This window comes from Vitis riparia, chromosome 5 (genome assembly GCF_004353265.1).
Source record: "Vitis riparia cultivar Riparia Gloire de Montpellier isolate 1030 chromosome 5, EGFV_Vit.rip_1.0, whole genome shotgun sequence".
Taxonomy (NCBI): Eukaryota; Viridiplantae; Streptophyta; class Magnoliopsida; order Vitales; family Vitaceae; genus Vitis; species Vitis riparia.
This window is the reverse complement of record NC_048435.1, coordinates 201,448-217,564: the sequence shown is the minus strand read 5'-3', so window position 1 is coordinate 217,564 and position 16,117 is coordinate 201,448. Positions and strand designations below refer to the sequence as shown.

Sequence of the window (16,117 nt, the reverse complement as noted above, 5' to 3'; positions counted from 1 at the left end):
TCGGTATCTATCAACCGTTGAATAAAAGCATAATAAACATATAAATAAATGAAATTAATATTTATAAAAGGATAAGAGGTTTAAAGTACCAAATAGAAAATAACAAAATCCTCTTTACCTGTAACACCATTTGATTAATAATGCATTCTTTTATAGGCATAAAAAATATTTTTGGATACGATATTAAACCCTAATGTAAAATCTAAATTATTGAATATAGGTAAGTGGTAACCCATCTTCCATCTTTGATTGATTGTCTTTTAGATTAAATATTTTCTAATATCAGATATTGGTACCCGTGACACATCACATATGGCATACCATTTTCAATTGCCAACCACATCCACAATATTCTCATGCTGATTTTATAATTGGGTGGGTGATTCTCAGGCTGAGCCACTGAGGTTCAATAATTTAATTGTTGATGAGCGCAGCCACTGGGCCAAGGCTAAGATGGCTGGCAGGAAACCTTGAAAGTCAAAAATGGAATCGAGGAGTCCTTTTCCTTCCCACACCTTCCATTTCATTTATGAGACAAAAAAACCTGTTTGGATACTCATTCTCAAAACCTCTATTGTTCTTTTACCAGCTATATACAAGCATCCCGTTGTACTCAGTTGAGGATGCCTAGTGCATGATGAGTGTATAAGCTGGCTATGCTTCATCGTCTGAGTCCTGCACAACCTTACTCATCTTCGATCTCTTGGGGTTGGGAAGAGCATCTCTATCTTCACCATCAGATTCAGAATCCTCAGCAGCCAAGGGACTGTGGGGTTCAGGTGATGGAGCCCTCTCTGATCCATTTCCTTCATTATCTTCACATTCCTGGCCTGTTTCATTCTGAACTGCAGTTGAATGATTGTGGTTTGGAGGCTCTTCTTCCCCGGTGTTGGTTCTGGGGTGGTCTAATATTTTGAAATCTCTGGAAGTGCTACGCTTAGCGTGCCTCAATAGATTGACTTTGGTAGCCTTGCTGAGCTGGATGAGATACTTTTCATAATCTTCTATCTGGAAGATCAGGTCTGGGATGCATCTGTTCTCCCTCTTAATCTTGCTGAGTAGTCCTCTGCTCTTTGCATTCTCTTGTTGATCCTGCACATAAGGAATAACTTTGACAACCAAGAAGAGTGAACACGTATATACAAATAAAAGCAGGAGGGCGCAATGAGAAACTGCTCAAAGATCAATGGTTTGTACCCTTTGCATCAGTGCCACAAAGCTATATAGAGGAACAGTCAGCTGCCTGCATGTTAGTTCCACAAGCTTCTGGAACTTAAGGCCAGGTAAAAGTTGCCTGCAGCCTTTAGGAGCAATCCGAAGCTTCGACATTCGAGCTAAATGCTTGTAAAACCTTGTAATCAATCTAAGCAAATGCTCTGCTTGAGGGTCTGCGAGTTTTTGTTTTGTGAAGTATAAGAAAAAAAATTTGCATGAACACAGACAGATTAATAGAGTTAATTAATTAAATTTGTTAGTTCAACTTACCCTTCATGTTCATTAAAACAAAAGAAGATAAGACTCTAACCAGCGCTTCAGCTCTTGAGTAGAGAGTTTCTTCCAAAGACAATGCCGGAGCATGTCCTCCATTCAAATCAAGGGAAGAAGCAGTTTCTAGAGTAACTGGAGAGAATGTCTTCAACTTTGCTGTAGCCCAATCCATATCAACTATTACTGATTCAATAAACTCCAGTATAGAAGAAGCTACTGCACTGGTTGTTGAATGATTTATGATAGCATATGTTTCAGATGTCTCCATTGGATTGCTACTCTCTGATCCCATAACTTTTAACAGCTCCTTCGCCATTTCTTGACCCACAATTAGATCATCTGGAGGTGAGCTTAAACATATAGCAAGGTCAACCAAATTTTTTGCAACCTTGGAATTTGTAATACCACTGGTGTTGCAAATACGAACAGCCCAGGCTCCATGAAAGTTCCTCCATTTGCAGGGCAGCTTGTTACCAATCATCATTACTATATCACATAGAATCTGAGAAGAAACAAAACGCTTTAGATGACTTTGCTTTAAGAAGTAGATAAATTTTCAGCGAAGACACAAAAGGTTCGTTAAAAAATGTGCATGATTGAAATGAGACAGATAATAATGAATTCACCTCAACCTCACGGAGAAATGAAAGCCCAAGAAGCTCAGAGAACAATGGCCTTACGCATCTTTTTATAAGCAATACTTTGCTTTTTATGTTTTGATCATCAGTCCCAGAGGCTATTTCACATTCATCATCGGACCCAACATCAGCCACATTTCTCAGTGGATACTCAACTGTAGACAAAGACACTAAATCTTCAAGCAAGCTGGTCTGGTGTGGGTTCTGCAAGCAAATTTTTATCAATTCCTTCAAGCAAACTAAGGCCAGATGCAAGTGTTCCTTTCTGTCCTCAACATCTTTCCTCCCCTTACCTTCTTTCTTCTTTTGATCTGCCTCCAACTTAGGCTCTGATTTGAGTAACCAAATCAATTTCAGCAAAGGAGGACCCAGCATCTCGATTTCTCCATAGATCAAAGTCTTTAATGGATCATCTTTTCCCAAAACGGTGAAAGATTTGATTTGATGGAGAGAAACGTTTAAGACAAAGGAAATCATTTTTGAAGTGCAAACTAAAGTTTTGCCTGAGGATGATTGGCTACAGTTCTGAGAAGTTGTAATACCATTTGAGAAATCAATATTATAAAGGTCCAGAAATGTTTGCAGTAGCTGGTAGATACTTGAAGTTGCCAGGAAAGGTATTCGTGCTTGGGACAATGTCATGTGGCCCAAATCAGTGTTATCTGGTATATCATGAACCGCAGTTCTTAGATTCCCTCTTTTGATACCATTCCGCTGCCTTGACGTAGACCTACTTTTTTTCAAAAAATCATAATGATTAACAAAATCAATAAGCTCCTTTAGTAGATCTACCTTTTCTATGTCAGTCGCTTTCTCCATCTCAGTAGCAATAGTATTCAACAAAACCTCAACAATTCCTGACAAAATCAAAGCACAGCATCTGCTCTTCTCGTCTTCAGATGTTCTAGAGACTGTATCCTGGGTCTGACCAAAAATGTCTGATCTGACAAATAAGTAAACAGAATCTGGTAAGAGGCAGGAGCTTGGACGAGCACTCAAGAAATATAATATGATATAGATATGAATTCTGGGAAGTTGGAATATATGCTGTCTTAGCTTATACACCTCCATAATAGCCGAGATAGTTTAAAAATATTGCAAGGGATTTTTGCCTATTAATCATGTGTAGAAAGATGGCTGCTTCAGACAACTCGAAAAACAGAAAAGCCATACCAGTAAGAACTTCACAAACCTTCCATATTTCCTCTTCTCAAACACTGGCGGATCTTCAATAAAGCACTAGTGAATGACTCACTGGACAGAATTTTTCCAGCCTGCATAATTTCACATGAATATTATTAAGCAAAATATCATAAATCGCCGATCTTTACATATATTGCATTTTCTTAAATATAGCAATACCTCATTCTCCTGTGAAAGAGAGAAACCAAAACATGCCCATGATGAATCTGAGGGGCGATCAGTTTTACCAGGTGGCTGAAGGAGGAGAATCCAAGAGATAGAGGATAGGAGACAATCTAAAGGTTCTTCAATACAAACTTTCCCACTTTCTGATTTAACACAACAGCTAATGCCAAGTTGAGCATCTGCATCCTGCTAACATGGTGCTCTAGTGTCAAGAGTGGAATTCAATTGACATATACAAAGGATCAGTTAAATATATGACATGAAACAAAGGCAGCAGCGCATGAACTTCTACAAAGTTGACACGGAAACCTATAATTTTAAGCACAAAAAACTCAAAATATGGATTAATACTTAAGTAGTGAGATCCAGAAAAAGCACAAGTGAGTTTATGAATAACTACCTCCCTGTAAAAATGAAGAAAGTGAGGCAAGAGAAAATCCAAGACAGGCCCAGCAGTTAGTGGATCCACCAAGACAAGCTTTACAAGCCCATGGTACATGATCTCTTTGACTTTTGCCTGCATTCAGTAATCCAACTGTAATAAGATACATGGTTGAAGAAAAAATAAATGTTCTAAACAATAAAAAATAACTTTGGGAGAACATGACACCTGCTGACAAAGACATCTCTGCAGCAAACCACTCAACTCTTGAAATAGACCAGCCCCCAAGCTGCAGGGTATCTCTGCTTGCTGGCTGCTACTGGCTTGGCTTGAAGAGTCCTGGAAAGAATATGGCCCATCTCTTTTGGATTGTTTTTCCGCCAAAACCAGATCAATAATGGCATTTATTGCTGCAATACGAACTGTATCTTCTCGTCTAAACATAGCCTTGCGCACAACCAATATGGTGTAATCCTGCATGATTGAAAAAGCAAGTAAACTTCAATTGGTTTTGTTTTAAGAACTCAAATGTAGATGCCTAATTAATGAAGAAGTTTGTCAAATATAGCCAAAAAAAGAAAGAAAAGAAAACATAGTGATTGCAGTTCCACTATATTTGAGTTACCAATTGTTTGATGAAGGCAAGGACACGCTAATGCTTCTAACAAAATAGCTTCTTGCTTTTTGCAGTTCCACTATATTTGAGTTACCAATTGTTTGATGAAGGCAAGGACACGCTAATGCTTCTAACAAAATAGCTTCTTGCTTTTGTCCATGTTCTAATGATTTCTTTCTTTCCTATTATAGGATAATTAATAAATATAGAGCATAACATGCTCTTGTGTGCTGTTAAGCTCACACTACCACGAGTATAACTGTGTTTGACAAGAGAAAAATAAATACCTGAAGATCTCGACTAAATTTGATGAGAGGCAACAGAGCAGTAACAAAACAGATGGCTATCTTGCCATGCATAAATGTGAAATAATCCAAAAATTCCTTTAGACGTGAAACATGTTCCAGCATTGGGTAGGGTAAACTCTGAATCAGATAACCCAGCAGTCTGCACATAAATATTTAAGTACAACCTCATCAGCCACAATTCTGACAAGAAAGGTCAACACTGGATTCAACTGAAATTACCTTATGATTGGCATGCTCTGTTCAGGCTTCAAAGAGAGGATACGAAATTTGCATTGTTCAATAATCTGCAACACATAGACAAAAATCAATTACATGAATCTATACTAGTATGGTACTTAAACAAAGCTAAAAATGCAAAAAGTAAAAAATAAAAAAAGATGTGAAATTGCTTACAATTGACCAAATAGGAATCCCTTGTAAAGATAAATGAATTTTATACTTTCTGAAATAATAAGGAAAAAAAAAAAATCATTCATGAACTGTAAAGCTGCCAAGACAAACAACTCAGGAAAAATACCAAGCAAGAAGGAATGTGGAAAAGCGTAAGACCCATGTAGAAGGATGAGAGCCTTGAAGGGTCAAACTTTTTTGAAAAAGGCAAAAGAGAATGAAGATGGATCTATTCCTTCACCACAAACTACCATCTCACTGGTCTTTCATTGTCATTAAAGAGGAAGCTCAACTAGGCTCTGGAGTATCTATTAAACTATTAAGTGACTTTAGAGACTAATGACAGCTAGATTTAGACTTCACTGGGGATAACTATTTACGTTTGGCTTTAAGCCTTTAACTAAAAACTAAATTTGGAGTCATGATTTCAAATGGGCAAGCTTGCTATTATGGAAGTTTCAGTAAACATGAAACCACTTCCAACATAAGTTAATAGAGGACTTCCACAAAAAGCAAAATTGCCATTACATTCATTTTAAGGTCTTCTTAAAGCAAAAAGTAATTTGCTAATTGCTGATCTCTCCAAAAGACAATTTCTGCTTTATTTTTATTCTTCCTCCAAACTCCAAATAGGACATGGTCGTATCCATTTGAATCAATCCATCACCACCTGTAGAAATATAACAGGGTGAGAATCTAGGCAAATCCATGTGTATGTATAGCAAGATGCATGATCCAACATGCCCATTTGTCAAGTAGCCAGATCTGGTGTATCACAAGGGATTTGCCTTTTAAATTGATTGCTACAAATTGGATCAAAAACAATTTTTGAATGAGGTACTCAACCCTAGGGATGAATCAAGCAAGAAAGCTTTACTGGTTCCACCTTTGTTTTTTTTATGAAAGAGGATGAATCTTTTTATCAGAAGAGTAGAAAAATATGAATTTAGATCTCTTGCAGAAACCCTTTGGGAGATCCAAAACCAAAAATAGTGGTATTTGCTGACAACAAATAATCAACGCAGTCAATCAATATATATTTGGTCCAAAATTGAATTCAAATCCATATAGCACCTAGAGTATGTAATTTATTGAATCAATTCTTCTTGATGAATAGATCCCACCAAAACTTGAAATATACAACTCAAAGGGATTAAATAGAAAATAATACTCTCAATCATAGAACTACAACAAAATTGACAATCAACCAACATTTATTGAATTTGAAAAACAGTTGGAAGAAATAGTATTTTCTTTCCTTTTTAAAAAAATAAATAAATAAATAAAATTCTGAGAGATCAATGAATCCAGACCATGATGCATATAGATTAAAATGACCCAATAAGAGCAAGAAATTTAAGGAGCATTCGAAACATTTTGTTCCTAAGCAGAAAACCCATTTTAAAGTAGTGTCCAATTGATTACATATTAATCAATTTGTTATTTTGAGATTACCAGCAAAAAAGATTTCTCAAACTCACTCCATTTCTTTTTCTCCAAGTCTCTCTCTGCAAGTTGCTAAACACATCTAGAAGCTCATGTTGGGCATAAAAAAATTGCTTTTCGCTTCCAAATATCCCTTACAAACAAGGCCTTAGACAGAAATAATTTGTAATAATTGATCATTGAATTATTTAAAATACAAGATATCACCATATTCTTTCAACTAAAAGTGAATCAACAAGAAATCAAAGAATGCTGGGTATTTAGATGGTCTGGTTGTGAGCAGAGAAGGCCAACTGCATCAGAAAGGAATAAGAGGTCACATCTTAAGTTGAGTGCTATAATGAATACAAGGACACCAAAATGGACACAGTTGAGGCAATACACACATACATACATATATATATAAATATATAATGAGTTAACAGGACTTATGACCCAGATAGAACAGAATAGCAAAAGCAGATTTGCATAGACAGCCAAATACTTCCAATAGGCCTTTTTCAGTTGGGGTGTCAGGATCATCATCACGTGCATTATAGCCTGATCATGCTGTTACAGATGATTCTTTTCATTCCCCTAAAGATGAGTATCTGGATGAATGAAAATTTTTACGGTTCTAAAAGTTTAGGAAAAAGCTAGTTCCTCCTTGCACAGAGCTACATGTATAGCTACAAGAGGCCCACTTAAAATATATAGCCCCATAAAGGATAACAAGGTTCTGTACACCAAATGGAAGTTTTTGCAGGAAAGATTCTCATGCATGCACTTTTCAACAAGTATTATGCTACTTCTATAGTTAATTTGCACCAACCTCATTTCTTGCCATCTCATGGACATCAAACAAACTTTTCAGCATCTGAATACCAAGTTCTTCTGCACCCATCAGACCATTGGAATTGTAGAATGCTTTTTGGTTTCTATCTTCTGCTGACTCCAGCAATATGAAACCTAACTGTACAATACTGGGCACAATATGCTCCCTTCCATAGTTGCTATCATTAACCTACAGTTCAAGAAATCAATGATGTTAAATCAATGTAAAGAGAATGAATATAAAATTCTTGCCTTTGGGTATGTTTGACACATTTAAAAGCAGGCAATAATGGCCAACTACACCATACTAAATAGACTAATAAGCTCAATGCATATAGACATTTATCTGGTATTGATCAATCAATATCATTCAGGTTATGTCCCTCCTTAATCCAAAGGTCATATCTTTTCCTCACTTCTCAGGTGCTGTATCAACAACACAACTAAACCTTAAGTGTAGATTGTAGCATTATATTATTTATAGTTGATGACTGGAGAGCAACAGGCAGCATCTAATCATGATGCAGTGCAATAAACACCATGTTCTTATTTATATGAAAAATAAAAACTGAGCTTGAATATTCCCAAATGCAAGGAGATACAAGACAAAAGAGCCATTCTTTTCCTCACCTCTCAGGTGCTGTATCAACAATTCAACTAAACCTTAAGCGTAGGTTGTAGCATTATAGTTGATGACTGGAGAGCAACAGGCTGCATCTAATCATGATGCAGTGCAATGAACACCATGTTTCTTATTTATACGAAAAATAAAAACTGAGCTTGAATATTCCCAAATGCAATGAGATAAAAGACAAAAGGAACATTACAGCTCGCAGAACAGCCTTCTCTACGATTTTGATAGTCTGCAGATATCCTTCCTTCAAATCATTTGGTAGCCATTTACAGTCCCTGAAAGGTGCAAATTCAATTACAAACCAATTCTACAGTCAGAAGAATAGAAAACATACAGAGAAAGGAAATTGAAAGCCTTCAGCCCTTACTCTGCAGACTTGAAGTCCCGATATGCCATGATCAGGGCAGCCTTCAAAATCCCCATGGAACTCTCACTAAACCTCCGAACCCTTGCCAGGGAAAACAAAATGGCAACAGTAAAATTATTAAAAACCCTAAGATCTGACCTGACTAGGCCCAGAACCTCTTGCCCCAACGAAGGATCCTGCTTGACAGCAAAATTCACATGAAGCAACACAGTCCCTTCAACCTGCCGAACAATAGAAGTTGCCTTTGACCCCATTTTTGACCCGAAAAACATTACAATCCCTTCAATCACTTCCCTCTTACTAAACCCCTTAGATGCTAAAACGAGTAACTGATAAACTAGCGACGGCAAGTCCTGCAAATCCACTCCCTTCATTCCAACAAATACCTTCTCCAAAAACTCCCTACACCTACCCTTATCCAGATACGAAAATTCCCGAAGAAGTGAAACCACCTTCACAAGCAAAGCCTTGGACCAATCACTCGTAAGAACATGATCAACCACGGAATTCACAAAATCGCCACCTCGTTCGATCTCTTCCGAATTCCGAATCAGGTCGAGACATCGAGGAAGGAGATCGAGGAGTTGAGCATCATCTTGATTGACAATTTGGAGCAAATCGAAGACGATAGCGTCTGCGACAGCTAGAAGATCGTGATTGGGTGCGATTTCGAGGTGGAGATAGAAGATTTGGATGGTTTTCAGAGAATTGCGATCGTGAGGGATTTGGCGGGAATTGAAGAGTTTGATGTAGGCAAGGAGGAGCGATGAGAACAGAGTGGAGAGAGGAGGGGAATGAGGAGAGAGAGAAATGAGGGAGAGAAGTGAGAAAGTGTAGTCAGCGACGGCGAGTGAGGGAGAGGCAGCGGCGGCGCGTGAGTGGAGATAGGAGATGAGGGTAGGGTGGGAGGTCGAAGATAGGAGGTAGGATGGGAGGGACGCGGAGGTTTGAGGGTGTTCGCGTGCCAAGCGCACAATATCGTCGTCGGTGAGCTGCGGAGGTGAAGGCGCCCTCGTTGACGGAGCCTCTTCTTCGGTTGGTATCACCATGGGCGTGGCGGCGGCGATTTTGGGAGGAAGACACAGCTTCTGGGCCTGTGTTGAGGGAATTTTCGTTTTTGATTATTTTTGCGCGGGAGATTTTACGGGTATTTTGGGTAACTGGAATTGTCATGCATCCACTTACATTTAGCCATGTCATCATCGTAGGGGACCGATACCGAACCTTTGATGGACCCTATGATAGTCAATCACACCTCCTTCCCGTCTTAAGAAAATGACTAAGGCCAAGGAAAAAAAAAAGATTAATAATTTGTTTGAAATTAGTTTTCAATTTTAAATAATACATTTTACATATTTTTAATTAAAAACACTTTTTTCAAAATTTATTTTAAAAATAAGTAGATGTTTTTGAATTAATTAAAAATAGGAAGAATAATTTGAGAACTTTTAACTTATTAAAAAGTATAGAGATTAAATTGAGAAATTGTTTTTTATATTATAGTTTTTAACCAATTTTTTTTTAAAGAAAAACAGAAAAGAAAATTGAAATTTTTTATTTTATAAAGAATAAAAAAATTATTCTGAAAAATGTGCTTTTTAATAATATTTTCCACTCCAAATTCCTTTTTATAAAAAGAAATGCTTAACTATTTTTCTTTTATTTTTATTTTAAATTTGAAAACAGTTTATAGATCTGTTTTAACCCTCTACAAAAGAAGACAATTGTTTCTCTACTCTTATTTTCATTATAAGTGTTGTTAAGAATTATAAAGACCATCAATGCACATGATATATGGAATCTCGGTTTTAAATATGATAGTCAACTGATTTTCTTTATTCTCATTGATTTGTTTCTAGGAATGTGTAAGAAATAGTATATTTGTTTTCTATGTGTATAGGAAAGTAAATAGGCAATAGTAGTGTATATATATATATTTTTCTTTTTTCATTGAATAGATACAAGAAAAATATTTTCATGGTATTAGAGCAACCATATCCTAAACCTTTGTTCCTTTCTCAAATACAACAATGATCATTCTTTTTTATAGCCAATACACATGGCAAAAAAAGGAAACCCAAAACTCAACCAAGCCTAAGGTCAACAAATACAAAAATCCAAATGATCCTGTAGACCCCCATTTAGGGCTCTTTCTTTTGCATCTCTACAGGTTACTTTCTTTGACAAGTGTAGGGCTCTTAAGATGATAGGTGGAGGGCTCTCAAGGAGCCATATGTTGTCTCCCGTCTAGCTGGTGAGGAATCAGATGGTGGTTTGCATGCACCAATTAGAGAGCGACACCTAGAGGAATATTTAGAGATGGGTACATTTCTGTTAGAGGGGAAGCGTATGAGAGAGAAAGGATTCGTTGGTAGAGGTGGTGCTTTTTGGGTGCTGGCTGGAGATATTTTGAGGGAGGTGGAGGGTTTGGTTTGAGGGGAGAAAGTTTTGACAGAGGAAAGTGTGGGTATCTTTTCTAAGGAAGAAAAACAGACGAAACACAGAGGAAATGAGGAGAGGTGAGGAGATTCTTTCTGGGAGGGATTCTTTTGCTAGAGCAAGAAAGGACCTAGAGAGTAGGGGAACGTATTCTGTAGAGGGTTACAAAGAGGTTTTGAGAGTGAAGCTTGGAGAAGGAGATAGCAGAGAAAGAGAGTGGTTGCAAATGAACTTGAGGTGAGTTTCTTGCTTACTTTGATACTTATACTTCTCATCTCCTTCCCATTTGTTTGTCGATTTGGGTGTGGATGATAAGGATTACACACTTAACTTCGTTGATTTCTGGATCATGCGCCTACTTTGTTGCTATTGACCTCATTGCCATTCTTGTGGTTTAATCTGGGGCTCGTATGACTCTGCTTTATATACACTGTGCTAACCCAGTTTCAGGAATCCCACCTGTTTTGAGCCTCCTGAAATGAGGCCCTATACATTTGTGTGTTGTATGTTATCCTACTAGTTCTATCCTCATCATTCACTCTAACTTATGTTCTTGCTTTCATCACTATATTCTCACTGTGATGGGTGGATTATTTGATCTGGGGTTTGAATAAAACGAGCCTAGCCGTACCTGTGGTTTTGGTTTTCCTGTTGATAGTTTGTGGCTCAAAAGGAAGAGGAAGAGCAAGATGTAAGCAGATGAGGGTTTTTGGAGCGTTAGTGACATTGCCGTGATTGAAAAAATGGAGAATATTGGCTCATTAAAAAAGTTGAAGGAGATCATGGATTTGTGCCTTGACATGATCAGAAAGCTTGCTGACAATTGTATTGGGGTTCTAAGGGTTCCTTGTCTTTCATGATGTCGATAATAGGACTGACTCAGTTTTTAAACCTTTGCTTTTGGAGTGTCTTCCTGTGGCTTATGGGTAGAATTTGAGACTAGGTTTCACTGTTTTCCCATTCCATCACCTCATCTATTCAAACCCATTTCCTACGCCAGGCAAAAGCCACCATAAGCCCTTCTCAAAACCATATATCACAGTTCCATTTCCATCATATCTCAATCCCAAACCGAGTCATTATACTATCCCTTTCAACCACACGCTGAACATACTCATCATGCGTGCACCTATGGCCATTTTTCAATGGTCATTCAACCTCACGCCACCATGCCCATGACCCAACACATAACCATATCCATTCGTACCCCTTCTCCCTCACTTACCCTACTTCCACTACTTTTCAATCCCTCATGTTTCCCCGACCTCTGTGGCTACGTGAAGTTGAAATGGAGGATCAAGATCTCTGAATAAAAAGGGTAGTTATTGGAATCATTATACTTCCAATGAGCATGTGGTTGAAACACCTTTATCAAAATGACATAACATACCCCTGACAATATCTTTATGAATGGAGTTTGTGTTCTGAATGCAACTGTGGGTCCGGATGAGCCACTGGCAGCTTTGCTTTGCTTTACTTACCTCAAGTCGTGCTTGTTTCGCGGAGAAAGTCTTGAGGAAACAAGAATCCCATGAGACATCAACCTCAGCATCCACTCGACGTGGCCTCAATCCTCATTTTGGGATTAGAGCAGTAAAAGAATAAACGAACCATATTGTTAAGTCTTGATGCTACCTTATAGAAAAATTGCCACGTATTGAGCCTAGAAAGGCTTTGTGTTGTTGACCACGCCACTGTGACTTGGATTGGGTTCAGAGCCTCGAAGACCCAGCGTCCCCTGATGTCGTGGAGTATAGCAAGCCATGTCTATTGGTGGGATTGGAATGGATAGAGAGTTTGATTGCATGCATGGCAAAAATCTTTTACCAAAATCCAATTGCACGGGAATGACTGTGCATAATGTTGAGCCATTGACCAAATGGATTTCAATGGAGGCATGCAATCTCAGAATACAAGAAGTGGTTTTCTACTTTGTGGCTCTTTAAGATATAGTGTACCTAGCATAGGTGGGGGCCACTTGACACATACATGAGTTCAGGGAACTCTCCAACGCTGTCAACCTAGAAAGCGTTACAACCTTTTGATGCTTGCAGTTTTGAGATAGCATTGCTGGAGCTCCTCGTCGGCAAGTTCTCTGTCCACGCTAATGGCGGTGGTGAGGTTACCCATTTGGTTAGGCCATTATGCAGAGTCTATATACTGGCAGCAGTAGTGACGGAACCTTTTATCTGAGCTCTCGACCTTTTTCGGTCATGATGACGTCCATCGGAGCGACGAACGCCGCTGTCTTCAGGGATCCCGGGTTTCAAACTCATATACAAAATTTGATTCATACTTTCGAAGCGTTCTAGCCTTGGACTATTCTTCTTGCAACAGCCTTATGCTCAGTACCCCCTACTTCCGTGGATATGGAAGACGTAATGGAGAAGGAAGGTGGAAGACCGTTCGTGGGTGCATTGTCATGCTAAGACCTCTTTTGTTTTAAACTTGGTTATAGTGAGGAAGAGTGAGAACGATCTTCCTAGGTTGACCGACATAGAGAAACCTAGGGTGAGGGGTAATGATGAGGATGACTTTCATGGCAGAGGTTATGATGTAGCAGCTCTGGCCAATAATCTAAGCCAAGTTTTTAGTTACAAAATGTATGAGAATAAAGATGATGAAGATGATCATGGAACTCTTGATCGAGATGATGAAGATGTTTTGATGAAGAATCTGTTGAAGTAATGATCTTATCCATGAGACTTGGTGATGACCAAGGGAGCTTGTTCACAAATTCCAACTGGTCTGCATTCTAAGATAACGAAATTGATGAAACACCCATAAGCACCTCGCCCGTAGAGATGATGGATGTAGTTAACTTGAATGGGATTACAAATGGTGGTAATGGCAGTAGTGATGATGAGGTATTGGTTGGAAATGATGAGGAGTTGGCTGAAAGCAAAGATTTAATCAATGGCACCACATGTCGCTGCATTACTGCCATGTGCCGCTGTCCTAGGAGAACTGCAGGTGTTCCTTAGACGGTGCTAGGAAGGATTCAAAGCATGTTTCCTTTTGGGGCAACACAGTTGGGTTCTTTTCCTCCTGTTCCTAAAAATAATACAATTGTTGTTCATGCTTAGTGGACGTCTGTTTTTGTGGCTGCTGGAATTCTTGTGCATATTTATGCTACGTAGAGTGGAATAAAATAAAAATGGTCTTTGAGAGACCTTCAGACTGTTTGCCTCGTGTCTTTGCTAGTAACTCCAGTACTCATATCATAACTAGTTCAGATGGAGACCCTTTCACATAGCAGATATTGTAATTGGTTGGGACGGAAAACAAGTTATATTCAAATCATATTCATGCACAACCTATGCATCCGATTCACATCTAAAGAATTGGAACATGGCAGTGGTCTTCCCAACACCCAATACGCCAAAGAAATGAAGAAGGTTTTATTCAATGCAATGCATCATCTCATGCCTAGACGTTGAATATTTTCCATGCATTCTAATTGCAACGCGTACTAAGGATGGAAATGTTGCCACTTTCTTGGAGTTGTCAGGCATTGAAGATGGTAGGGTTTAGTCTCGATCATCTCAGTATTGTATTTGGCGTGTTCATTGGTCCCGCTGTGGTGATGCTTCAGTCTAATTGGTCAGAATACCAATATCGTTGTTGGGGATGCCAATATGTCTCTATGGGCTTGAGGTTCTCTCCGATGAAGATTTGAAGATAGCGAAGAATGTCGGAATTATATTGCTTTAGCGAGTGTATTTTCAAATCCGTTCCTGGACCTATCAGAGGACAACAAAATTGATGTTATCGACGCAGATCTAAGACACAACAATTATAGTGTTGCATCAGACGGTGCTATTGGTAGCGGCTGTATGGGAGGTGTATATTTTAATATCCAAATCATTGGTGATGATCAGCAGCAGTTCGCTAATGGTGGTGAGGCTTTCTAGGATATGGAAGAAGGTGTAGCACAACCATTCCACTGATATCTATGTGAAAGGATATTATAATAAAGAGTTCTGTGAGGCTCCACATTGGAATAATGGGTAACATGAATCATTCTATGTCTCATTCCTTTGCTTGTGAGAGACTTTGGGCTAATGTTCACGAAGGGATGTTTGAAAGGAGTGAGTGACAAAGTGGCTAAGATGTTGTTGCTCAACTTGGAAGCGTAAGGTTGGATCTTGTGCAAGTTGCTTTCATCCAGATGTTTAGTATCCCCATCAAGATCAATAAAGGTGTCGTGGTGGCAATTGTCTCTGTATAGCTTGTTTAGAAGGGTGACAAAGTTGAGATCCAGTTTACAACCTCAAGGTACTTTACCCTGCATGAGAGGATCTCATTGAGAAGTTTGCAGTTGACTTCTCTGTTTACCTCATTTGCACTGATCATCTCATGCCCAACTTCGGTACTCACACCCTGGACCCACTCTGCAAGTTTCTTGTTTACATGGTGTGCCATGCGCTTGGTCACCTTTTGAACCACGTGTCATCTTTTATTTCTTTCCCTGATTTTGAAAATGCTTTTCTCTACCTCCATTTTGTAAATATTTTTCTGATCTTGGTTTTGCAAACAATTCATTTCTTTGTTCTTTTCACTCCTTATAGTTTTAGGTTTCAAAAACCAGTTTTTCAATAAAATTTTGTCTGTCATCTTCCTTTCTGGAGAGCAATTCTCACATCTTCTCCATTTTTAAAATATTTTAAAAATAAGCATGAACTTAATCCCATAATTCCAAATAATAGAGTTACTGGATTGATTCATGCAAAATAAAATGGGCTTTAGTGGGACCCCAATATCAAATGAATTTTCTTTAAAATAAAATTGAAATTGAATGAAACATCATGCATGCTATTGGTACTTCTTTATCTTGTTTAGTGACATGAGTGACATATTTTATGTTCATTACTGTGCTCTAACCTCATTTCTTGATAGCACATTATGGATCGTTGCCCAGGTACATATCTATTCGCATCCCGATCATTCTCTATGCATGTTCTGATTCCCATATGTGCATGATCGATTTGAGTACCCATTAATTTTCTTATTGATTGCCACGTCAGCTTCATCTCATTAGTAGAGACCCGACTTTAGGGACTTAAAGGAGTGCTACAGTTTTTACCGTACCTTCCCGATAAGTAACTTGAACCCTGAACTTGATCCGATTTTTCACAAACCACATTTTCCAAAATAAGGAGTCACACTTAGAGTTTTCTTTCTTATTTTGTTTACCCTTTAAAAATAAAACAAAAATAAGTGGTGAC

General features: G+C 38.3%; 1 protein-coding gene across 2 annotated transcripts; it reads right to left on the bottom strand.

The window, feature by feature from the left end:
- Positions 1-217: 217 nt before the first annotated feature.
- Positions 218-9,524, bottom strand: LOC117913927 (Fanconi anemia group I protein). Of its 2 annotated transcripts, none has more exons than XM_034829048.1 (13): positions 8,451-9,524; positions 8,277-8,358; positions 7,448-7,639; positions 5,020-5,084; positions 4,780-4,939; positions 4,105-4,350; positions 3,895-4,011; positions 3,489-3,683; positions 3,319-3,400; positions 2,115-3,064; positions 1,486-1,990; positions 1,198-1,388; positions 218-1,092 (listed from the first exon to the last, which is right to left on the bottom strand). In XM_034829048.1, the coding sequence occupies exons 1-13, from the start codon at positions 9,497-9,499 to the stop codon at positions 655-657; spliced, it is 4,272 nt and encodes a 1,423-aa protein (XP_034684939.1). In that variant the 5' UTR covers positions 9,500-9,524; the 3' UTR covers positions 218-654. The 2 variants fall into 2 exon arrangements, with proteins under 2 accessions (XP_034684939.1, XP_034684941.1); XM_034829050.1 differs by having other exon boundaries at positions 3,489-3,680.
- Positions 9,525-16,117: the final 6,593 nt, after the last annotated feature.